The 25,540-nt window shown below is 39.5% G+C and overlaps 1 protein-coding gene and 1 non-coding gene across 3 annotated transcripts in view; both read right to left on the reverse strand.

Moving 5' to 3' along the window:
* Positions 1 to 409: 409 nt before the first annotated feature.
* RETNLB (resistin like beta) lies at positions 410 to 3,619 on the reverse strand. Its single transcript, XM_078432554.2, has 3 exons — positions 2,261 to 3,619; positions 1,464 to 1,523; positions 410 to 859 (listed from the first exon to the last, which is right to left on the reverse strand). Exons 1-3 carry the CDS (start codon positions 2,385 to 2,387, stop codon positions 732 to 734), a joined length of 315 nt encoding a protein of 104 aa, XP_078288680.1. The 5' UTR covers positions 2,388 to 3,619; the 3' UTR covers positions 410 to 731.
* A 6,694-nt stretch (positions 3,620 to 10,313) lies between these two features.
* LOC132684315 (uncharacterized) overlaps positions 10,314 to 25,540 on the reverse strand; it is a 30,500-nt gene continuing 15,273 nt past the window's right edge. For both annotated transcript variants that reach the window (XR_013557904.2, XR_013557903.2), the window contains exons 3-5: positions 20,350 to 20,515; positions 15,516 to 15,572; positions 10,314 to 12,773 (exon numbers count right to left, since the gene is read on the reverse strand). This is a non-coding gene — a transcript (uncharacterized LOC132684315). The remainder of the gene's footprint in view (positions 12,774 to 15,515; positions 15,573 to 20,349; positions 20,516 to 25,540) is intronic.

Raw genomic sequence — 25,540 nt, forward strand, 5'->3', positions numbered from 1 at the left:
GAAATTTATTCTTTTAAAACCGTTCTTGGGGCGCCTGGGTGGCTCAGTCGGTTAAGTGGCCGACTTCAGCTCGGGTCATGATCTTGCGGTCCGTGAGTTCGAGCCCCGCATTGGGCTCTGTGCTGACAGCTCAGAGCCTGGAGCCTGTTTCGGATTCTGTGTCTCCCTCTCTCTGACCCTCCCCCGTTCATGCTCTGTCTCTCTCTGTCTGAAAAATAAATAAACGTTAAAAAATTTAAAAAAATAAATAAAAAAAATAAAAAAAATAAAAAAAATAAAAAACGTTCTTACCTGCCTCCACCTTGGAAAATCTGCCTGCACTTAGTTTGGAACCCACTCTTCTATTCAGTGAGCCTCATAGGAGCATGCATGTTATTTACTTTCTCTGTGCCAAGCAAAATGTCTGGCATAATCATTGTCCTTTTGTTAAACAATGAGGGAACTAGGAGGCTGGAATATTAATCTCAAATTTCCCCAGTCTCCCCATATTTTTACTAATCCTTGCTGAGATGGAGTAATTGGGACGCTGGAGAAATTTTCTGGCTAGAGGAATTCTAAGCCCAGGGCAGTAATATCAAAAATACAAACACAGAGAGATGCAAAGAGTTGTCTTTACTACCCAAGAAGCAGGCTGTAACAAATGAAAGGGACAGTTTGAGTCAGGTTTCCTGTTTGATGTGTAGTTTCATTACTGTGATGGTCACACAGTTGGGTTCTCATCCTCCTCCCCCTCAGGTCAGGTGGCAGCAGCGGGAAGTGGTCCAGTCTATAGTGCTGCACTGGCATTGGCATGTGGTTTCTCCCTGGATATCCCAGGAACCACAGCCATAGCCACAAGCACAGCTGGTGACAACCATTCCTATATGGACACATAAGACACAGATGTCAGAACCCTTGGATTTTGAGAGGAGGGAGGTGTACACCTACCATTTTTCATATCTGTGCAGCCCAGGGGTAGATCTAAGTTTTGTGGGACTGCAAACTAAATTGATTTTGAGAGCCCTCTTTAAGGAAAAAAATTAAAAAATCACTAAAACAAACTTGGGTATATGGCTATGGAAGAGGCCTGTGAAAATGAGGGGCCTGGGCATTTCTTTCCTTAGATTCATGATATATTTACCTCTATGCTGGCCCTACTCACCAGACAAGGGAATAGATTGGGAAAGGGAGATGAAGGACAGGGGGAATGGTAGGTAACAGATCATAACAGGACAAGGAGGGGAGGGAGCGCTGATATGTGAGCTCATGAAAGGGAGGTGGGAAGGGGAGAGACATAAACCCAAGAGCCCTCAGTAGCATCATTAAGGGAAATAAGAATGGGTAAGAGATCACTGGGAACCAGAGGTTACAACTCACCTCCAGGCTAATACAATCATGAGGCAAGGAAAGGTATAGGTGCTGAGGGATGGATGGGGTGGGCACAGGGCATCTTACTCACCATTCCGTCTCATGAAGTTACTTACCTGCAGGGCAGGAAGACAGTCTGCCTGAGTTAAAGATACTGGTACATGAAATCTTCTTTGCTGGGGCAGGATTTATTTATTTTTTTTAATTTTTTTAATGTTTATTTATTTTTGAGACAGAGAGAGACAGAGCATGAACGGGAGAGGGTCAGAGAGAGGGAGACACAGAATCTGAAACAGGCTCCAGGCTCTGAGTGGTCAGCACACAGCCCGACGCGGGGCTCGAACTCATGGACCCCGAGATCATGACCTGAGCCTAAGTCGGACGCTTAACCGACTGAGCCACCCAGGCGCCCCTACTGGGGTAGGATTTAATTCTGAACAGGAGAGAAGAAGGGGTACTGCCCATGATAGCTGTCTCCAATAGTCCCCTTCCAAATCTCCTTTTACCTCAGAAGTGTCACTGTGTCCATAATCATGCTACTCACTAGGTTTTAAAGTTCAGTTTTCTCATTTATAAAATGAAAGTAATAGTTGTACTTATTTCATAAAGTGAAAATTGAGGTTATCTATGTAAATTTTTGCACTATACCTCGTTTGTAATGAGTGTCCATAAATTATAATTATATTCCTCCTCATTACCATCATCATCAAGCTCATTATCATCAGAGAAACCTCAAATTTTAGCTAGCAGTCCAAAAATGATATGGGAGTAGAAAAAGCCATGGGCAGGAAGATTAAGCTTGAGTGGACTTAATAGAAGCTGGGATCTAGGGATGGGACCAAGAAGAAGTTAGGTTTAGGAATAGGTGGCATGATCAGGGGTTCTCTCCCACTCTCTGCCCTCAGTCAGTTACCTAAGCCAGTGAGAGCTTCCTTTATCTTTGTATCCATGATAGAGTCCAAGGAACACTGAGCATACCTTGGGATCATCAGCTGGAGAAGGAGGATGAGAATGAGAAGGAAGTAAGACGTAAGCTTCATCCTGTAGAACAGCAATGTCCTGGGGCTGGGAGGAAAGATAGAAAGCTGAGATCTCTGAGCTCCAGTATGGTCGAGAAGGAAGGGAACACGTGAACAGTCTCAAGAGAGAACAGATAGGAGAAAATCAGTGCCAGTATGGAAGACTCTGGATCTCTCCAAGCTGTTTGAAGAACCAGGGAGGGTGGCTGCAGAGCAAATTAACTCACAGATGAGTTCAGAAGAGGTCTACAAAGACTGGCCAGGAAAGGATGTTTTATACCTTATGGTAACTGACTTAAGCACCCCTCAACACATAAGAAAGCACAGACAAACAAACACACTCCCCAGTACACTTTCAAAGAACTGCTTGCTTGAGTGTGACACACAACTGTGATAAACTTCAGTGCATCCATGATAAGCAACAGCTGCTTTGTTCTGGTTCTCTGCCAAGGGGAGTCCTGTTTACCTGTTTTTGTCCTTCCTTCCTTCCTTCCTTCCTTCCTTCCTTCCTTCCTTCCTTCCTGTGAAAGCAACTTTCTGCTATTGTACTAAATTGGGTGGCACTTCTGCCCTGAAAACCTAATCTTGTTTACCTAATCTTGGATGTTTTCATCCTGAGATTTCCTATTCCTATACCTTTGTCCTATACTGAGGGCCTTTGCCCTGTTTACCTAATCTTGTTTACCTAATCTTGGACGCATTCATCCTGTGGCTTTCTATTTCTTTATGCCTTGTTAACCCATTGGTGCAAGCTCAGGGAATTCCTAAGCTTATTCCCCACAGGAAGGGAGGTCGGGGTAAAACCATTCTCTTTGGGAGGCTTTGCCTTTCTGTTTTAGAAGCAAATTTTCCCCTAGAAACTCAAGCAGATTTCCCCTTGTATTTCATTGTTCAGTTCTGGGTCATATGACCTCCTTTTACATCATTAGTGGCTGAGAAATTAAGTAGATGTCTACAATCCCTTATTTTAGACCATTGGACCTATATATGATACAGTCTCCACAGTGGAGCACATGGTCACCAGGATTGAATCCCATGATTCAAAAGCTAGATGAAGTAGCAGAGAATGGCTGTTGGATGACCACTATTGGAGGCTGTCAGGTGGGAAAGCCTGGATCTACTTCTGCTGTGACCAGCCTCACTGTCCCTTTTCCTAAAGATGCCCCCTGAGGAACAGCTACTTCTACATATCTCTCTCAGAAAACTTTGAGGATGGGGCTCAATGGTGCCAGCAAAAAGGCAAGGATGCTTCCTTAATTAACTGATAAGAGTTGAGGAAATAAAGGAATAATACAGAACACAAAAGAGCACAGGCTTGGATTTGGTATAAAAGTTGGGTAGATTAGTTCATTTGTTAATTCAACAACTATAGAGCTTCTCTATACTAATTCTAGTTCTGGTGACTCAGCAGTGGGCAATGCAGGCAAGGTTTTTGCCCTCTTGAGACTACACTCTAAGGTGTAAGATAACTATACAATATGTCAGATATTGAAAAATTCCCTGAAGGAAAGAAATGAAGGCAAGGCAATTGGATGTGCTTCTGTGTTGTATATAATGCAATGTGTTCAGGAAAGACACCTCAGAAAAGATGACTTATAAGCAATGAGCTGCAGACGTGTGGGGTAAGCCATAGAAAAAGCTGGGACAAATGTTTTGGGCTAAGGGCCAGCAAGTATAAAGAGCCTAAGGCAGGGGGGTGGGTGGTTGGTGTGTTGAAGGAATACAACAAAAGCAGTGTGTCTGAAGAGAGCAAAGTGAGTAAAGGCAAGAGAAGTGAGAAAAGTGGTCAAAAACACAACTGGCGCCAGGCTGGTTATAGAGCACTTATCAACCAACATAAGGGCTCTGGGTTTATTGCAAATTTGATGAGAAATTACTGGAGCATTTTGCTTAGGGATGATATGACTTATTTATATAAGATCACTTATATTTTATAAATCTTACTAAGGCCACTGCTGTGGAAGAAAATAGGTAAGCAAGGAAACCAAATAGCAAGCTCTTGTAGAGTTCCAGATCTCAGATGGCAGTAAAGGAAGGAGTGAGAGCTGGGTAGACTTTTGTTATATATAGCAGGTGGAGCCTCTTAGGGTTTACTGATGCACTGGGTGTGGGGCAAAGGAGGAATAGAGTAGTGAAAGGTCAAGGTTATATTCTGAATGACTTGTTGAAGAGTGATGCCATTTACTAAAATGGGGACCCCTGGGGGAAGCATGGATAATGGCAAGAACATTAAATCATATTTGATCATGGTCAATTTAATTTGCCTATTAGACATCCAGGTGGAGCGGTGGCATGGGAGTTGGGTATATACTTCTGGGGTCTGGGGGAAAGGTAAGAGTTGAAGATATAAATTTGAGACTTATCAATCCACAGATGAAAATAATAGCATAGACAATTTAAGAAGAGAAGTGAAAACTTTTTTAAAGGAGCCGGGTAAAGAAAGTGATAGACTGGGAAGTAGATGACCAGAAGAACATGGATTAAAGATGAGTTGAACTGCATTGACTACTGGGTTTGTTAAGAATGGCAAGGAAAGAAAAGAGAACAGGATCACAAGAGAATGTGATTGGTTTACAGTGAGCCTGGGCAACAGAGACAGTGACCGTGCCCTTTGGGCAACACTTGTAGTTAGTGGCAAGCCTAGCATATTTGACACCTGGAGGGGATCACTCTAACACTCCTCTTCTCTACATAACAAAATTATTTCTAGTAACAACTATGTAATGATCAGTAATAATCATTATTTCTTGATTCATTCTTTGGTTTTAAAACCAACAAAAACTATGAAAAAGACCAAATGTCAATTTTAAAGCTACTGTTTATATTCAGCATAGTATTTTTGTGCACTATCAGACAAAAAATATTATACCACTCAGTTTGTATTCACTTTTTAAATTTAAAAAAATTTTAATGTTTATTATTTTTGAGAGAGAGAGAGAGAGAGAGGGAAAGGGAATGAGCAGGGAAGGGGCAGAAAGAGCCTTAATGCATGCCCTCAAACTCACAAATCATGAGATCAGGACCTGTTGGACACTCAGCTGACTAAGCCACCCAGGTGCCCTGAATTTAAAATTTTAAATGCAATTAAACCCCATGTAATCATATAGAGTGACCAAATAGATGTAATTTAAATTTGCTAATTTTTCTTTTTTTTTTTTTAATTTTTTTTAACGTTTATTTATTTTTGAGACAGAGAGAGACAGAGCATGAACGGGGGAGGGTCAGAGAGAGGGAGACACAGAATCTGAAACAGGCTCCAGGCTCTGAGCTGTCAGCACATAGCCCGACGCGGGGCTCAAACTCACGGACCGCGAGATCATGACCTGAGCAGAAGTCAGACGCTTAACCGACTGAGCCACCCAGGCGCCCCATAAATCTGCTAATTTTTCTTTACAATCACTGGGCTATCATTGCTTACTTAAATTATACTGTTTAACTGCAGGAATACAGAGCAAGATAGGAGTTTTAAATACAAAGGCAAATTTGAATGTTTCTGAAGTGTTATGAACTTATTTTAAAAATTGAAATGAAGACATATAACAAACCCCTAGGTTAGTAGAAGGAAGAACAAAGATAAGAATAGAAATAAATGAAATAGAGACAAAAAAAATTTAAAAAAATGATTGATGAAATTAAGAGCTGATTTTTTGAAAAAATAAACAATATTGATAAGCTTGACACATCAGAGAGAGAGAGAGAGAGAGAGAGAGAGAGAAGACCTAAATAAATATAATTAGAAATGAAAGAGGAGAATAAATTAATAAGTAAATAATAGAGCTTCTCTTTTTAAGTTTTTCTCATTCTTTAACATTTTCTGTTTTTAGTGATTTATAATAAACTTACTTGGACATGTTTACAGTTTATAAATTGCATTTGAATGTACGTTTAACTTTTAAAAACTCACGGTGCATCTGAATAAAATAGTAGGAGACCAGAAAAACCAATAACCACAGGAAGTCTGCAGGTCTCTCAAACACAAGTTTCTAGCTCTATTTTTGGCTAGAGTTGGTTCTCTGATGAGGCATGGAAGTGTTGCTATTTCATCTTATGGATTCATATACTTTAGACAGTACATGAAAAACCATTCAGGTTGATTTTAGATGTAAAAACTGAAATGTGGATAAAAATCGAGAGGCTGACTCTGGAAAACAGTATGGAGGTTCCTCAAAAAGTTAGAAATAGAACTACCCTATGATCCAGCAATTGCATTACTAGATATTCACCCCAAGAATACAAATACACTAATTCAGAGGGATATATGCACCCCAATATTTATAGCAGCATTATCCACAATAGCCAAATTACAGAGTCCACCCAAGCATCCATAGACAGATGAATAGATAAAGAATATATATTATCCAGCCATAAAAAAAAATGAAATCTTGCCATTTGCAACAACATGGATGGAGCTGGAGAGCATAATACTAAGTGAAATAAATCAATCAGAGAAAGACAAATACCATATGATTTCACTTATATGTGGAATTTAAGAAACAAAACAAATGAGCATAGGGAAAAATGAGAGGCAAAACAAGAAACAGACTCTTAACTATAGAGAACAAACTGATGGTCACCAGAGGCGAGGTTGTTGGGGGGATGGGTTAAATAGGTGATAGAGATTAAAGAGTGCATTGGTTGTGATGAGCACCGGATATTGTATGTGTTGAATCACTAAATTGTACACTTGAAACTAATATTTGACTGTATGTTAAGTAACTGGAGTTTAAATAAAAACTTTAAAAAATTGAGAGGCTGACCCACCCTGAATAGAGATTAGTGATGGGTTTGCTTGGAGATAGGGCAATACATCCCTCAAAAATTATCTTCGGAATCTGCTCACATGTTACATAGGTACCTGATTAGACTGTAGAGTTCTGCACCATCAATCAGAGAAAAAAACTGGTTCTATAAAACTTGATGATTTAATTCTTTCAATTAGCTGTGAAAGCATAAAGTCTCTTCACTAATCAAGGTTCTAATCAGGTTCAAGTCAGTAATAAGAAAAAAATTTGCATTCCAGTGTCCAAAAAGAGTATCCCAGAGTGGCTTACTGAATTTATTTGTCCAAAGGACCAATAATTGGGCCATCCAGGTCCTTTGGATGCTGGAAATGTCTAATAGACAATAGCATGTTGTTGGCATTTGTTGTTATTTGCGGTAATGCTAGGCTAACGGACTTAACTGTTGGGTATGGACAACAGCAGAGGTGAGAAATACGAGGTGGAGATGACTGCAGAAAGGGACACTGGGGAGGAGATAATAAAAGAAGAGGATCTGGAGGAGAGAATAGAGAAGAGGTAATGAAAAGAAAGAAGGTAAGCATGGTGGAAATTAGAGGAGGCACAGACCTGGAAGTAGACAGAGTTTTGGTGAAGTTGTTTAAAGGTGACATAGGTCAAGGTCAAGTCTGCATTATTAGATTCACCCTGGGATCACCTGTCATGGAGGCTATCCTAGTTTGCTCTCTTCTCCACTTGTTATTTTATTTCTCTGTCTCTGCATGCTAGCTAAAGAGAAGCAATAGAAGATTCCAGCGTTTTGATTCAGGAAGGGGGTGGGTCCAGGGGGAGACTGACAGGAGCCCCTGTAAAAGAAAAGAGACCTGTAGAAACTGCCAACCACCCAAGAGGAGGCAGTAAAAGGTAGAGGGCTATTGAAAAGTCTTTTGGTGGGGTGCCTGGGTGGCTCAGTTGGTTAAGCATCTGACTCTTGGTTTCTGCTCAGGTCATGATCTCCTAGTTGGTGAGTTCAAGCCTTGCATCAGCGACTCTGTGCTGACAGTGTGGAGCCTGCTTGGGATTCTCTCTCTGTCTCTTCCCTGCTCTCTCTCTCTCTCTCTCTCTCAAAATAAATAAATAAATAAAATTTAAAAATTTTTTTAAAAAAGAAAGATCTCTTGGTAGTATCACTCCTGCTATAATTCTAAGAGTACATGCTCAGCCATTGGACTCTCCAATCAATGCTTTTGTGAAAGAACCTCAGATTGTCTGTCGGTGAAATGGCGTGTAGGGTGAGGCAAGATCCACCATAACTCCTGAAGTTTAGGAACCATGTACTCTTTAATTTTTTAAAGTTGTAAGAGGGTCGCTGAGCTGATCCAGGACAAACTGAGAAGCCTGAGCATGTCTCTCTCTATATACATGTGTATGTAGATAGACAGATAAAATCTTATTAAAAATAGATTTACATATATTTTAATGACATGATTATGGTTGTGCTGCATGGTAATTGGTGATATATGGTAATGGTAAGCAGCTGACAGACATGACATACACAATAAATATGGCTTTCCAGAGCCTTACCAGGTTTCTGGTTTTTGCATTCTATTCATTTGGCCACCTATAATAAATGTCTATATTGAGAGCATTTCCTGATACCAGGCTCTGTCTAATTCCTATCATAATCTCTAAATTAAGTCTAACTGGTAAATCATCTTCCTGTACCCAGGAATTGAACATGGGATTGGGAAACATCTGGTTATTTACTGATCCACTCTACTTTTGAGATTTCTGGAATTTGAACTCGTCACTGGGAGAAGGAAAGGAAATTTATAAAGGGGACAAAGAGGCTCCTGAAAGTATTGAGACTCCAACACACTGACTTTGAAGTTCAAACTCCTTAGAGTCTTGTGTTTAGAATGAGATTTCAGGACTTAAGCAATCCTTTAGCTTTGAGAAAAAAGCCATGTTTTCTGGCTTATTCTTAGTGGTGAGACAAGCTTAATGACACAAATGTTAAAGTGTAAGGCTCTCACTGTGGATACATCATAAGTTCATAGTCTAAATAATTAAATATCATTAGGTGTCTCTTCCCTTCCAAGTTGTTTCTCTTCCCTAACATTTGATGCCTTACTAGATTTTAAGTTGCTTGGGAGCAAGAATCATTACTTAATGCTTCTCTATATCTTCGGTGACCAAACAGTATCTGGCACATGGCAGATGTTAATGGTTGTTTGTTGGCTGGTTGAATAAATGAATGGATGAATGTTGGCCTACAAATTTATTCTACCTTTTTATGTGGTTCTATTTCACTTCAAGTTGAGGACCAAACTAGAGTCTCTTGGGCTATTGAAATATAACATGCTGTGAAATATATCGTGAGGGTTCAGGATCTTTTGTTAATTTTTTAAGGATAACCACTGAGTTTTGGTGGAAAAGGGTCAACCCTGGCATATCCCAAATGCAGTAATGGGTTGCCCAATCTCCCTGGTTCTTATACCCCATGTTCTCCTCATTTAGTTCTACACTGACATCCAGCCAATATTGATTTTCTAAACCTCTCTGATCCATCTCTGTTCATTAAATTAATTCTAACTTTTTTTTCTTCACCTCTGTGTACCTTCTCTTGAGCACATATCTTTTTTTCCCTTTCTTCTCTCTCTGCTTCTCCCTTTTACTTTCCTTTCCTCCCCTCCCCTCCCCTTTTCTCCCCTCCCCTCTCCTCCCCTCCCCTTCCCTTCCCCACCAGACCTGGTCTCTTGACTCATGAGACATAATTATTTTATCACTTTTAAGTGCTCACATTTGTAGTAAACTACTTACCTATAGGGAAAAGAGACTGATATAATGATAATTAAGGGGAACACATTCCGTTAAGACTCCTTCTTCTCCATTTTTTTTTCTTGATATTCCTAGAGAGAGACAAGCAATAGACTGGGTTGGTGAGAGAATACAGATGGCTGGTAAAAATGGGAAAAATGTTTAACATTACTGACAATGATATACAAATTGATATAATTATGAATGTCAGTATTTACCTCTCAGACTCAGAAGGGTTAAGGAAAAGGGAGAAACAGGGATTTCTTATATTTCTCTGCTGAGAACAGAATATTAACTTTTTTATAGGAGGTCATTTAGCAAAATATCTCAAAATTTTAAAATATATATTTCTTTTGACATAGCAATTCTACTTTATGGACTTAACCTTAAAGAAATAAATAGAGGCACCTGGGTGGCTCAGTCGGTTAAGGGTCCGACTTTGGCTCAGGTCATGAACTCGCGGTTTGTGAGTTTGAGCCCCACATCAGGCTCTGTGCTGACAGCTCAGAGCCTGGAATCTGCTTTGGATTCTGTGTCTCCCTCTCTCTCTGCCCCTTCCCTGCTCATGCTCTGTCTTTGTCTCTCAAAAATAAATAAATGTTAAAAAAAAAAAAGAAATAATCAGAGATGTGCACAAAGATTTATATGAAAAAGTTCACTACATGATTATTTATAGTAGTAAAAATATATATAATACATAAATAAATTATGGCCCATTAAATATGATATATTAGGCACATTATGAGGAAATGCTTAGGACATACTGTTGGGTTATAAAAATCAGGGAACAAAACAGTATGTATTTTTTGACCTAATGTAAATATGTATACAAAAATGTTAGGCATACATGCACTTATATTAATAGTCATTCTTCTGGGATGGAGGGATTAAGAGTGATTTTATTTCTTTACTTGTAATTATTGATACATTCTGCTTTTTCCATGATTGTACTGTTTTACTATTTAAAATCACTTTATTTTTTATGATTTTATTATTATTCTTTTAATGTTTTATTCTCACATTAGATAACATACAGTGTAGTCTTGGTTTCAGGAGTAGAATCCAGTGATTCACAACTTACATAAAACACCCAGTGCTCATCCCAGCAAGTGCCCTCCTCAATTCCCATCACCCATTTTCCCCACCTCCATCAACCCTCAGTTCTCTGTATTTAAGAGTCTCTTATGGTTTGCCTCATTTTAAAAGTTGTCTGTGGCAGATGGAGGTGAAAAAAGCAGCAATTCCTACATACATGTCTCTGACTTCGCTGTGCCTCCTAGCAAGAGATGGTTTATTTCCCCGCCTCCTAACTCTGATCTGGACTTGTGACTTGCCTTTGACCAATGGATGCACCAGAAATAATGTACAACTTCTGAGGTTAGGCCATAAGAAGCCTGTGGCTTCCACTTTGTTCCCTTGAAGTGCTGCCCCCAAACCACCATGTAAGGAAACCAGTCTAGCCTACTAGAAGATAAGAAACCTCACCGAGGAGAACCAAGGTCCCCCAGTCAATAGCCAGGACCAACTGCCAGACATCAGTGAAGAAGTCAGAGACTCTCTCCAGCTGAATGCAGCAAAATAGGTGGGCCCAGGTGAGTCTAGCAGAAAAACCTCAGCCCACAGAAGCATGAGAAATAATAAATTGTTGCTTCAAGCACTGAGTTTTGGGGTGAATTGCTACTCAGAAATAGATGTGAAACAGCATTATAACCTTTAATTTTAAAAAATGAAGTCATAGGCTGGCTATGGTTGTCAATCTAGCTTTCAAGGATCTTAAAAATATTGCCTCAGAAATGTAAATAGAAGCATTATGGCTGTCACAGTATAGTTTATGTTTTGGAAGAAAGACTGATGAGAAGAGACTGTGGTGGTTTGCAATGGGTCAGGAAATAGGTAGTGAGTATGGCTTTTTATATGTGTGGCTTTTCCTCATTGAAAGAGCACAATGTCTCTAGAGTATCTGTAGATGGCTCCAAATGGACCCCTAGCTGGATGTCAGCAAATCCTTGGATCCTCCTTCCTGTGAGTGCTGCAGAAGGGAGTGCTTGGCCAAATTCCCACGTGTCTTTCAGAACTTTCTTACCCAGTGGAACCTCCAGGGGTAGAGGAGAAGGACAGTGCCATAATATTTTTGAAGATATTCTCAAAACCTTTATTTCTTATCCAGAGAAATAAGGATTTTAAACAGAAATGGTACAAAAATCTGTTGACCATTTTTTCTGATGTCTATATGAGAAAGTTTCCATGATATCTTCCCAATATTTCAGCCCCTAGTCATCCACATATCATTATAGGAATGAAAACTTGAAGATAAGTCTCATGAGTCTGTCTCAGATGTCAGCCTGAGTTCAGCAGTAGAGTGTTAGAGCTACCAGGGCCCTTGGAGATGATCTAATTCTATGGCATCATTCAAAGAACAACACAGTCTAAGACTAAGACAACTATTGTGGCTTAATTCAGGTCACCAATGAGTGACTTTGCAGCACAGAGCTGGGAGCAAACCTAGGTCTCTCTGCTCCCATGCTTTGTACTCTGTGTGATGTTGGACTACTTCTTCAAGCCTAAATGAAATCAGAGATGTGGGATGAGACACTGTCTTTGTTAATTTTAGGTACATTTCACATTTCAGCGGGATTATTGGTTGTAAAACAGGGAAGTCCAGAAAGTTATACAGCCAAAATGTTTTATGCAATAATATAATTAAACCATAAAAAATAGCAAAGTGATTCCTTTCTCTGGATGCAAGGATGCTCGCGACCACCAAGAATGAATGCTGTTTGGATTCAGTGGCACAGGTTGTGTTCTCTTCAGCAAAACTGCTTCCAAAGCCAGATGTCTGGTGATGGCTGCTGACTTTCTCCTCTTCCTCCTGGGTAATGGATATTTATTATAATACTAAGCAGGAGCATGTGGGGATTGGTGAAAAGAAACCTGACAACATCTAATTTCAATATTCGATATTTTGCAGTTTGTCTCCCCCAAGCATAACCCTCATGAATGTCATACTCACTGACATATTCCTCTACAATCAGTCCCCAGTATTATTTTGTGTCTTCCATACTGAGCTCTGGCCAAGAGCCCTGAACTGGGAATGAGGCTTCAAAGCTGCATCAGCAAATACAAGAATGATGATCTATTGTCACATGCCCAAACCTGGCAGTTATGCCCATAAATCAGAGTCCAGGAGTTAGTTCTGCTCTGAGGTCTCCTCCTTCTTTCTGCTATACTTCCACCTTGGAATTAAGAATTTCTGGCTCAGAATTAAGGGAAGAATTTAAACCACTGGATCTTTCTGGAGTTTTCTGATGCCAACAGAGGCATCTGGGGTGTAACCCCAGCACTCCCTTTTGGCATCAAGTTTGGGCCAAGGCTCCATGATGTCTGAGCTTGCTTCAGTCCTGACAGGCTTTAGTGTTTTTGGTCCTCTGAGTTCTCATTTATCTCACTCTTCCGCCAGCAAGATGATAAGTTATGCTTACACAAATCTGGCAGGGGCCCAGTGTATTTGGGGGCTGTTATTTTTTGTTGGTGTGGAACCCTGTCTACTTGCTCTTTGTGGGGTCTGGCCTGGAGGTCTGGTGCTAGGATTAGAGGTCTGGGCAATATGTGGATCAAGAGCTGGAAAACCTGATAAGTGAATGCAACCTTTGTTTTTGGAGAAAATTTTCATTAAGGTCAAAGGCATGCATGGCATTTAGAGCAGGAGTCAGAACCCAGGAAGTCAGGAGTTGAGTAGACCCTGAGACAAAGTGAGGGGTAGAAGCATAATTGGGAGCAAAGGAAGAAGGTCTAATAATGCAAAGGATGCAAATTTTGGCTAAAGGGCTCTGTCTGCCTGATACTTTGTAAAAATGAAGTTAGTCGTCCACATTTAACTGTAGGATATTTCACATTCACATCCAGATTTCCATCTCCTCTTGAAGCACCACGTAAGCTCAGGTAAAATAAGACTATCCCATCTAGAGTTTTCCCTCCGACCACTTAATTTACCCCAGAGGAAAATACTCATTTCAGGTTTGCATTTCTTGGTCCTCAATTTCCATTTTCTTCACAAAGCATTTGCTAGAGTACAAAAGACACACTATTCTTTTCTCTGAGTTTTCTTCTTGAGGAATGGTTATTGTTTAAATCAAGGACACTACTTGAGAAAACAGAATTCTATCCAACATTCCTGATGCTGTCTCTTTCTATTTCATATTATGATTTTCTAGTTGCCAAAGTCTTTCACATGAATCCTACACTCGAGCCTGTTTTGGGGGGAGAAATAATATATAAAAGCCCATGCTTGGTCTTGGTGTCATCATTTTAAGGAGCTAACACAGGTTTTCCAAGAAATTTCTTTTTCTTTTTTTTTCTTTTTCTTTTTTTTTTCTCTTTTTCTTTTTCTTTTCCTTCCTTCCTTCCTTCCTTCCTTCCTTCCTTCCTTCCTTCCTTCCTTCCTTCCTTTGTTTCTTTCTAAGGACTCCTTTTGTGTTCTGGTCCAAGATAGAGGTATAGGAAGTCCCTAAACTCACCTCCTCCACAGACATGCAAAATCTACACCTATTTATAGAGAAATTCCTCCTAAAGAACTGAAGGCTGATTGAACATCTTCTGCACAACAAAAGATAGAGAGACCACACAGAGAAGAGCAAGAGAGATGAAGACAAGGTAATGAAGGGAACCCCCATACTCAATGTTGCCAGCTGCAATGGGGAGAAATAGTACTGAGAGAAAATGAACAAATTTGTCTGCCCAGAGGCACAGAAGAAAAGCTGCAGTTTAAAAGAGCAAATGCTATATAAAGTAACCAGCACTCGAGTCCTGCTAAATGGTGGGGGAGCTGCTGGAACTCTCCCCTCACTGCCAGGGTGGGACTTGCATTGCAAGTCACAACTCCCCCAAGTGCCTGGCCCTCCCTATTTCCTTTCCTTGAGCCTTCCCCCTAATAAAAATCCCAGGGTTTTGAATCCCACCTTGGCAGCTGCAGCTCAGAGGACTCAAAATAGCACAAAAAGCTTTATTATTTTTCCAATGTGGAAGGATGCTGGCATAATAAACACAAACCCTTGAGAGTGTTACTGAATTAATAAGCAGTTTTTGGTTTTTATGTATTTATATTTACATCTCACATGTTTGCACTTCTTTTCAACCCTCCTGCTGTCAACCCTCCTCCAGACTTCTGTCATCTTTCTCCAGGGTCCTTGATCCCCCAAGGGTCTCCCTGAAAGTGTCCTTGCTCCCTCTACTTCATTCCCCAGATGGTACCCAGGGAATGCTTCCTAAATGCAAATCTGTAACCAACAAATCCTTTCCTAATTCTTTTAGTGAATGAGCAGGCCTTGGTAGGATAAAATTATTATGAATTTCTATTCTTTTTCCCCTGGACCTTCAAACCTGCATTTCTGTACCTACTTGTTCTCCATTCCTGGATGAAATCTCGGGCAGATTCTGCAGCTCTTTTGACTACTCTAGGAATAACCAAATAGGCCTTTTGCTTTTGCAGGTAAAAGCTAGTTCCATCAAATTATTTCCCAACCCCGCCCCCCAACTAGGCCCACATAAGTTTGGAAGCCTCCCTGTGGGAGGGGCCTTTGCACTTACCTTCCCAGTCAGATTCTGTTCTACTCACCTTCAAGTCACATAAATGTCACTTCCACAGGGGAGATTTTTCTGTTTTCATCTTAACCTTCAACAAGTGGTAAATATACAGTTATTTCTATGAATCGTTGTTTAATGTTTTCCTCCTCCACTAGACTATAATCCCCATGAGAGCAGAGAATATGTTTATTTTATTGGTGGCCCAGATCCTGGGCCCTTAATAATATTCACTCAATAAATATTTATTTTGATTAATAAATATGAAAAGTGTTTCTTAATGGGTACTGGAAAATATGACAACTATCTTGGAAGTGTAAAGGATATTTAAAAGGGGCCCTTTGGGGTGCCTGGGTGGCTCAGTCGGTTAAGCGTCCGACTTCAGCTCAGGTCACGATCTCACAGTCCGTGAGTTCGAGCCCCGCGTCGGGCTCTGGGCTGATGGCTCAGAGCTTGGAGCCTGCTTCTGATTCTGTGTCTCCCTCTCTCTCTGCCCCTCCCCCGTTCATGCTCTGTCTCTCTCTGTCTCAAAAATAAATAAACGTTAAAAAAAAATTAAAAAAAAAAGGGGGGGCCCTTTTTGGGACACCTGGGTGGCTCAGTTAAACATCCAACTTTGGCTCATGTCATGATCTCAGTCTGAGTTTAAGCCCCGGGTCCGGCTCTGTGCTGACAGCTCAGAGCCTGGGGCCTGCTTTGGATTCTGTGTCTCCCTCTCTCTCTGCCTCTTCACAGCTTGCTCTCTGTCTCTCTCTCAAAGATAAACATAAATTTTTTTAAAAAAGGGGTCCTTTTTTTACTGAAGTAGAGTTGACACACAATGTTACATTAGTTTCAAGTGTATAACATAGTGATTCAACAGCTCTATATGTTATGTTCACCACAAGTGTAGTTACAACCTGTCACCATATAACACTATTACTATATCATTGACTATATTCCCTGTGCTGTACCTTTCATCCTGTGACTTACTCATTTCATCACTGGAAGTCTGTACCTTCCACGCCCCTTAACCCATATGCCCATCCCCAACCCCCTCCCCTATAACAACAACCAGTTTGTTCTCTGTATCTGTGGGTCTGATTCTGCTTTTTTGGCTTATTCATTTGTTTTGTTTCTTAGATTCCATATATAAGTGAAATCCTATGGTATTTGTCTTTCTCTTATTTCACTTAGCATAATACCCTCCAGGCCCATCCACGTTCTGACAAGTGGTAATATCTCATCCTTTTTATGACTAATATTCCATTACACACACACACACACACACACACACACACACACACCCCACACACACACAGCTGTGTCTTCTTTATCCATTCTTCTAACCATGGACTCCAGTATCTTAGCTATTATACATGATAATGCAATAAACATAGGGGTACATATATCTTTTCAAATTAGCGTTTTTGTTTTCTTGGGTAAATACCCAGAATTCAATTTTTAAACAAACTACATACTGCTTTTCACAGTGGCCGCACCATTTTACATTCCCACCAACAGTACACAGTTTGCTTTTTTCTATATATCTTTGCCAATACCTGTTATTTCTTATGATTTTTTAAAGTTTATTTATTTTGAGAGAGAAAGAGAGAGTAAGTGGGGAGGGACAGAGAGAGAGGAGGAGAGAGAATCCCAAGCAGGCTCCACACCGTCAGTGCAGAGTCCAATGTGGGGCTTGAACTCATGACAGTGAGATCATGACCTGAGCTGAAATCAAGAGCTGGACGCTTGATTGAGCCACTCAGGCACCCCTCTTTCTTACCTTTTTGATACTATCCATTCTCACCAGTGTGAGGAAGTATGTCATTGTGGTTTTGATTTGTATTTCCTTGATGATGAGTGATGTTAAACATCTTTGCTTGTGTCTTTTGGCCACTTGTATGTCTTCTTTGGAAAAATGTCTGTTTAGGTTCTTATATGACTGTTTCTTTTGGTATTGAGTTGTATAAGTTCTTTATTTTGGATAAGAATTCCAATATCAATATATTGATATATATTTGATCTATTTCTATCTTTATGTCTGTTAATATTTGCTGCATATATTTAGGTGCTGTTATGTTGCATAGGTATTTACAATTGTTATATCCTCTTTTTGGATTGATCTCTTTATCATTATATAGTGCCCTTTGTCTCTTGTTATAGTCTTTGTTTTAAAATCTATTTTGTCTGATATAATTATTGCTACTGTAGCTTTTTTTTTTTTTTTTGCTTCCATTTGCATGGAATATCTTTTTCCATTATTTTACTTTTTGTCTGTGTGTGTATTTAGGTCTGAAGCAAGTCTCTTGTAGGCAGTGTATAGATAACTCTTCTTTTTTTAACCAGTCATCCTATTTCTTTTGACTAGAACATGTAGTCCATTTACATTTAAAATCATCATTGATAGGTATATACTTATTGCCATTTTATTTATTGTTTTCTGGTTGTTTTTTCTAGGGCTTCTCTCTTCCTTTCTTCTTCACTTGCTCTCTTCACTTGTGGTTTGATGGCTTTCTTTAGTGTTATACTTGAATTTCTTTCTCTATTTTTGTGTATCTATTACAGGTTTTTGATTTGTGCTCACCACTGGTTTCATACATAATATCCTATGTGTATAGCAGTCTATATTAAGCTCATGGTCACTTAAATTTGAATACATACTAAAAGCACTAAATTTTTACTCCCTTCTCCATGTTTTATGTATATGATGTAATATTTTACATATTTTCATTTTGTGTATCTCTTGACTAATTTTGTAGATATAATTGATTTTATTACTTTTACATTCTAAATACACTGGCTTTATCAGTGATTAATCTACTACCTTTACTACATGTTTAATTTGATTTGTGAATTTTTTCCTTTTATAATTTTCTTACTTTTAGTTTGGCCCTTTCTTTGCACTTAAATAATTCACTTTAACTTTTTTTTTTTTTGTAAGGCTCGTTTCATGGTAATAAAATCCTTTAACTTCTGTTTGTTTGGAAAACTCTTTATCTCTCCTTCAGTTTTGAATGACAACCTTGCTGGATAGAATATCCTGGACTGTAGGGTTTTTTTTTTCTTTTCAGTACTTTGAATATACCCTGCCACTCTCTTCTGGCCTGTGAAGTTTTTCCTGAAAAATTAGCTGACAACCTTATGGGATTCCCCTTGCATTTAACTGTTTCCTTTTGATGATTTTAAAACTCTATTATTATTTTTTGCCATTTTGATTATTATGTGTGTTGGTACTGACCTCCTTGGGTTAATCTTGTTAGGAGCTCTCTGTGATTCCTGGGATCTGTGTGTCTGTTTCCTTCTTCAGATTAGGGAAATTTTCAGTATTATTTCTTCAAGTAAGTTTCTTCCCCCTTCTCTCTTTTCTCCTTCTGGGATCCCTATAATGTGAATGTTTTGTGCTTGATGATGTTACAGAGTTCCCTTAACCTATTCTCATTTTTTATTATTCTTTTTTTTTTTCTTTTTGCTGTTCAGCTTGGTTGCTTTCGATTACCCTGTCTTCCAATTGCTGATCCATTCTTTCACATTTTCTAATCTGTTGATTTGCTCTCAGTATAGTTTTTTCATTTCAGCTATTGAATTCTTCAGCTCTGGCTGCTCTTTTTTATGTTTTCTATGTCTTTGCTGAGGTACTCATTGAGTCTATCTATTCTTTCCTCAAGTTTAGTGAGTATTTTTATGACCATTACTTTGAACCCTTTATCAGGAATATTGCTTATCTCTGTTTCATTTAGCTTTTTTACTGTGATTTTGTTTTATTCTTTCATTTGGAACATATTCCTCTGTCTCCTCATTTTTTCTAACTCTCTGTGTTTGTTTCTATGTATTAGGCAAGTCAGCTATGTCTCCTGATCTTGAAAATAAATAATGGTCTTATGTAGAAGAAGTCATGTGGTACCCTGTAGTGCAATCCCCCTGGTCACCAGGACCAGGTACTACAGGGTGTTCCCTCTGTGAACTGTGTGTGTCTTCCTGTTGTGGCTGAGCTGTGACTGCTTTGCCTGCTGTGGGCACACTGGGCAGGGTTTTCTCTCTGCATTGTTGAGAAGAGTGGCTGCAGCTGGTTGCAGGTTGGTGGGCAGGGCTAGCAGTCAGCCTTGCTGTCTGAATTAGCCTCTGTGCTACAGTTTTATGTGCATTGAAGGGCAGGCCTTGCTCCCTGCACAGCCAGTTAAGAGGCCCAGCTGTGGGAACTATAGATGCATTGGTGTGTGTGTTATCTCCCTTTCACTTGGGGCAGGAGTTACTTTGGAGTGGTGCTGGTCCCAGTCAGGGATGTCTGCCAGGTGTGGTGGAACAGGAGCTGCTTTGGTGGGATGCTTGAAGAGGTGGGTGGGTTGGGTGGTGTGGGTACATCATGTGGGGGCAGGGCACATGATGCTAGCAAGATAGGTGGAGATTGTTAGTGCTGGCTCCTGCTAGTGTTTGGCTATCTGGGCTGAGGGAGGGGGAAATGGCACCTGCCAGCACTTTTGCTCCTGGAGAAATCTCCTGCAGATCCCTGTCCCTCCAGCACACATTCTAAGATTACTCAATAGCTCACTATATACATATATGCCAGGTGCTTTTCAAACTGCTACTTATGTGCTGTGTCGTGGGCTTAGCTATTTGGTATGCTGGCTCTTTAAAGGGCAGGAACTGGGTTTTCTTATCATCCTCCTGCTCTCCCAGAGTTAAGTCCTGCTGAAAGCTCCTGGAGTTAAGCTCTACTGGTTTTCAGAGCCAGGTTTATGGGGACTTGTCTTCCCAGTGCAGGTCCCTAGGTTGGGTGGTATCCAGTGTGGGGTATGATCCCCTCACTCCTCTATGCTTTCAATGTCCCTTCTGTTTGTGATTAGTCACACCCAGGGTTTGGTTCCCAACAACATCTCCACACCTCCTACCCTTTTCGATGTGGCATTCTCTCTATGACTAGCTGTAGAAGGTGTTTTCTGCTAGTCTTCAGGTCATTTTCAGAGTAAGTTGTACAGGTGTAGCTGTTGCCTTGGTGTGTGCATGGGATGAGGTGAACTCAGGATCCTCCTACTCCACCACGTTTCTGGTTCCCTCCTTTAATGAAATTATATAAAAGTTTATTTTGAATGCAGAAGTAGAACAGTGAAAATAGCAGACAAACTGCATATCAAAAGGGGAACAACATTGCTTGAGGTGGGAACTAATTAGAAGAATGTTTTATTTGCTGATATACATATTCTTTCTTTGCTATTTCAAGTCTTAGAAAATAAAATAATGAACTATTTATGCTCAATAACTATTGTCTTCCAAATTTCAACCAGGGCAGGTCTTGTGTTGAGATATAGGTACTGAAAAAGAGATGGGGGTTAGAGAATCTACTCTGGAAGCAATAGCCTCAGAAACTACAAGAGATTCCAGATTAGTTTCAAGTGATCTCATATGCTTTCATCTGTGTGAAAGCCTTTTCTGACTGCTTCAAAGGAATTACCATTAGCACAACATTTGAATATAAAGTTCAGTGTCTGTCTCTTCCCCCCCCTCCAAAATATTTTGGAATCTCTTTCCATAACTGGGACATCACCATTTCTGCATCTCTCACTTAGCTGAATATCACACAGTCCCCTTGAGGATTGTTATTAAAACAATTAACAATTTACGAAATCACAGAATTTTGAAAAAAAAGGATATAGGCCAATTTTCCTCTTGATTTAAAATTATTCACAAATAGAGTTTTTGGATCAGCTGGAGCTTCCTCAGCACTCGGTCACATTTACCACTATGTTTGTACCACAAGTCAACTTATTCTAGAAGATCTTGGTTTGGTCACATCACTCTTTATAAACATAGAAAGCCTCTCTAACTCACCACAAAGATGATTTATTATTACTTATGATAAACACGTAATATTTGCATACTGTGAAGTATTTAAGTAAATCACATTAAGATAGGTGGACAGCATTCTCAGAAGATAATTGTAACATATTTAAACAAATAGAACATGTAATTCTTGCACTGTTCCTGTAAAAAAAATCATTTCTTCATCCAAAACTAGGTTTGGTTACTAACTGTCTGTGATGATGGAAATATTCTGTAATACCTGTACTGTTTAATACACAATACATAAATTCAGAGAAAAGTGAGCCAGCCTTGAATGCTTCATTCATTCATTCATTCATTCATTCATTAGCTGAGAGTCTTGTTTGGCTCAGGCACTGGACACACAATGTCAGGCAAGACACTGCCCCTACCCATAAGTTACATGAGTTGATAACTCATCAGACAAGTGGGATACTATACAATGAGTTGGTTGCAGGGTACTGAAAAAGGGCACAGAGAGACAGACATCTAACCCAGATGAGTAAAGGGGGTTGGTGATTTACAACTTGGAGCATGTTATGCACTTCAATTAATTTTTCATAGTAGATAGGCCTCATTCTCATTTTTTAAATGAGGGAACTTAGTTTCAAAATCTCTGTGATTTACCCCCCCCCCCCCATGAAATCTATCCAACCAGATTTTGTTGCAAAATTCATATGCTTTCTATTATCCAAAAATGCTAATCAGCAGCTCTTCAAAGAAGATTTTCAAAACCACCTAATTTCTATACTTTTTACTACAAAAATGAAGGGATTTTTGAGTAAGATTAAGGGTGAGGCAACTACTACAGTATTCTATATTAAATTAAATCCACAAATGATTAATGGTATATGCATAAGTATATCATTTATAATTGATTAAATTTTATGTTTGTGGTTATTCTATCAAAAAATAGTGGACATTATACATTATGAATGTGGTTAGGAGGCAGTAATTCAACTTAAGTAATTTCTACTCATAGAATATTTCTTGGGAAGTTTAAGGAACCAAGTTTTTTCATATGTCTTCATGAGAACACTTCAGTATAGTCTTTTTGTATTTCCTCATGAAAGCACTTGCTTTGACGTTACACCTTAGTCTCTGGTGTCATTCCCTAAATCAGTTGTTCCTTTTTTTTTTTTTTTTTTTCAATTTTTCCATCTGCTGTTTAAACCTCACCCTACATTTGGGAAACTGCACATAACTTGTTCATCACATAACTCACTAAATGAGACTGAACACTTTGCCCAGATGATTTTTTTAAGAAGTGGGTGAAATGTTCAATTTATCAATATATTTCATTTTTGTCAGGGAAGCATCCTTCTCATCAAATTAGGCTTGTGTGTTGCTCATTATAAAATGTCACCAGAAATTGTGTGAATGGACTGAATCTTTACCAGGGATTCAGCCATGATTGATTGTGGATTGACCGGGAGTCTAAGGCAAAATGGAAAATACCCTTTACGATATTTGCTGAATGAAAAATTTTAATCTTCATCCCACTTTTCTCAGTTGTTTTTTTTTTTCAGTAAAACCAATGCTGACATGCAACAATTGCTTATATATATTGAAAATTTTGAATTTTACAATTTCTCAATTGTAAGGCTTCTCTAAATTCTTGATATTCAGGACATAAAATATGAGGACAGATTCACTCAGATTTTAGCTAAGTATTCTCCCTTTATACCTATACTACTGAAAAGTGAGTTTGTGGGGCTCAATTCTTGAGTTTTGCAAAGCTACATGATGGAAGAGTTTATTAAAACAAACATCTTTCTTCAATGAATTCTTAGAAACAGGGAAATTAAGCAAGAATCTAAAGGTAAGTAGAAACCACAGATAGTTAAAACAATCTTTGAATGGCAGAAATCAAGTTTCTAAGAAAGGAAGGTGGGAGGAAAGGGATAGATAAAGAACAAACATTTTTATTTTTGGCACCTGTATGCTCAGAAAAGGAAGAAAAAAGCAGATTAAATTTGTGACAGTTTCATTGTCTGTTGGGCCACAAAGTCAGTACTAGGCCTACCAGAGAATATAAGCTACCTTTATTATCATCTTTCATGGCTCAATATGCTGTATGGGTTCAGCTATATGGCTCTCATTTGGGGTTGCTCATGCAATTGCAGCCAGATGTTGGCATCAAAGATTGAACTGGGCTAGGTTCTCAATAGGGCTTGCTTGCATTGCTGGCCATTGACTGGGAGCTTAGATGGAGCTGTTAACTGCAACACTGCATGTTCTTCTTCATGAGCTTGCCCTTTTCTCAGCATGGTAGCTGGATTTAGAAATAGAGTTTTACAGGAGAAAGTATTCTAAGAGGCTCAGGAGGAAGCTGCAAGGCTTCCTATGACTAGTCTTGAACATGCATAAGATCACTTCCACCACTTCCTATTATAATCAAATAAGTCACTGAGGTCAAACCAGATTCAAGAAGGTGGAAACTTATGGTAAATGGCAAGGTCACAACACAGAAGAACATGCTGATTAAACAGAGCAAAGAAGAAGTGGATAGTAGGAAGACAGATTTTATTATATCCATCTTTGGAAAATACAATTTGTCACAGTCTTCTATCTCGACACAATTCACATCATTCTCACAAGCAAAATATAATTACTCCCATGTCCCATCAGCTCCCAATCCAGATCTTGTCATGATATCAAATTCAAGGGAGGATAAGACTCCTCAGCTCTGGATACAGCTCTTAAGCACAGTTCTTTGGGAATAGTTCTTTTCTACCTTCTGTATCTTCTCCTCTACTTGGCTTCTGCCTGCTAGCAGCTATATACCTAACCACCCCCCCAGAGTAGTAGTGCAGGTAGAGAGAAAGGAGAAGGGGTACAGAATGTTGACATCTAGAACTGCTCTAAGAAAGCTTTGTCCTCCTTGGGCCTGGCAGATGTTTAACACTGCCTCTTTCTCTGTGTGCGCTTTGTGGAGTCTCCAGTCTCTTATTTTGGGCCCCTTCAAGTACCACTCTTGTGTCTGGGCTGTCCACTCCTCATATACTCAGTCTGTCAGTATCTTATTGTCTTCCTCACCAGTCCTTTTGGGCAGGAGTGAAAATGAGTGGCTTCTGATGTAGTTGAATTAAATAATACTTCTTCTTAGCCCATGTGATTTAACCAAAAATGATAAGGAGGCATATGTATTTAAGAACAAAGATAAAGTGTAACCAACCACCTTCTCTTCCATTTTCCCACCTCTGGTCTCATGGTAGAATGGTTTCACTGAAGGAACATTATTTCCTTTGGGAGAACATGCAGCTCACCGGGCATTCAGGAAGTGTTAATGGTTTATCCTCGCCCACAGCTCAACTCTACAGGGCCTGATATCTCCTAACTTCTGGAGAGGTAGAGAAGTGGGTTTGGGTTTCAAAGAAGCATGAAAGAGAAGTGAATGTCATTAATTGTATTGGCTCTGGTATATATCCAGGACTCAGGACTTTTACAGGTTTCCCCATCTTCTATTTCCCTAGTTCCTAATCAACAAAACCACGTCTTCACTGAACAACACTCTCAAGGATCAGAGCAAAGATTGGGCTCACTTCTCATCACATTATTCCTCAAGGCCCAGGCAGAAGACTAGGATCCAATTATTAAATATTCAGTTACTTCATTTAATGGAAGTAATTTAATAAATTAGACAAAGTGGAATTTTAAGCCGAAAATACTAAACCAAACAAAGATGGCTAATTTAAGTTATATTCATAAAAATGCAATCCATCAAGAAGATAAAATAGTGATGAAAGTTTTACATAGCGATTAACCTAGCATAAAAATATACCATGTTTTTTAAATGTTTATTTGTTTTTGAGAGACAGACAGATTGTGAGCAGGGGGAGGGCCAGAGAGAGAGGGAGACGCAGAATTTGAGGTAGGCTCCAGGCTCTGAGCTTTTAGCACAGAGCCCAATGTGGGGTTCCAACTCATGAACTGTGAGATCATGACCTGAGCTGAAGTTGGAGGCTTAACTGACTGAGCCATCCAGGTGCCCCTCATTTTTTGATTTTTTAGAAGTTTCTTAATTTTTCTTTATTCTGAGAAAGAGAGAGTGCACACAAGTGGGGGAGGGGCAGAGAGAGAGGGAGAGAGACAGAATTCCAAGCAGACACTGCACTCAGACAGTGCAGAGCCCAATAAAGCAGAGCCTCATGTGAGGCTTGAACTCATGAACCATGAGATTGTGCCCAGAGCAAAAATCAAGGGTTGGATGCTTAACCAACTGAGCTACCCAGGTGCCCCTCCATCAACTCATTTTTAAGT

This window comes from Panthera onca, chromosome C2 (assembly GCF_046562875.1).
Source record: "Panthera onca isolate mPanOnc1 chromosome C2, mPanOnc1 haplotype 2, whole genome shotgun sequence".
In the NCBI taxonomy this organism is placed as follows: Eukaryota; Metazoa; Chordata; class Mammalia; order Carnivora; family Felidae; genus Panthera; species Panthera onca.

Coding starts and splice junctions, on each gene's coding strand:
- RETNLB (XM_078432554.2), bottom strand. CDS start 2,387: ATGAAGCTTACGTCTTACTTCCTTCTCATTCTCATCCTCCTTCTCCAG. Junction 1,524..2,260: donor GGAAGCTCTCACTGGCTTAG/GTAACTGACTGA, acceptor ATCCTGCCCCAG/CAAAGAAGATTTCATGTACC. Junction 860..1,463: donor ACTGTCTTCCTGCCCTGCAG/GTAAGTAACTTC, acceptor GTGTCCATATAG/GAATGGTTGTCACCAGCTGT.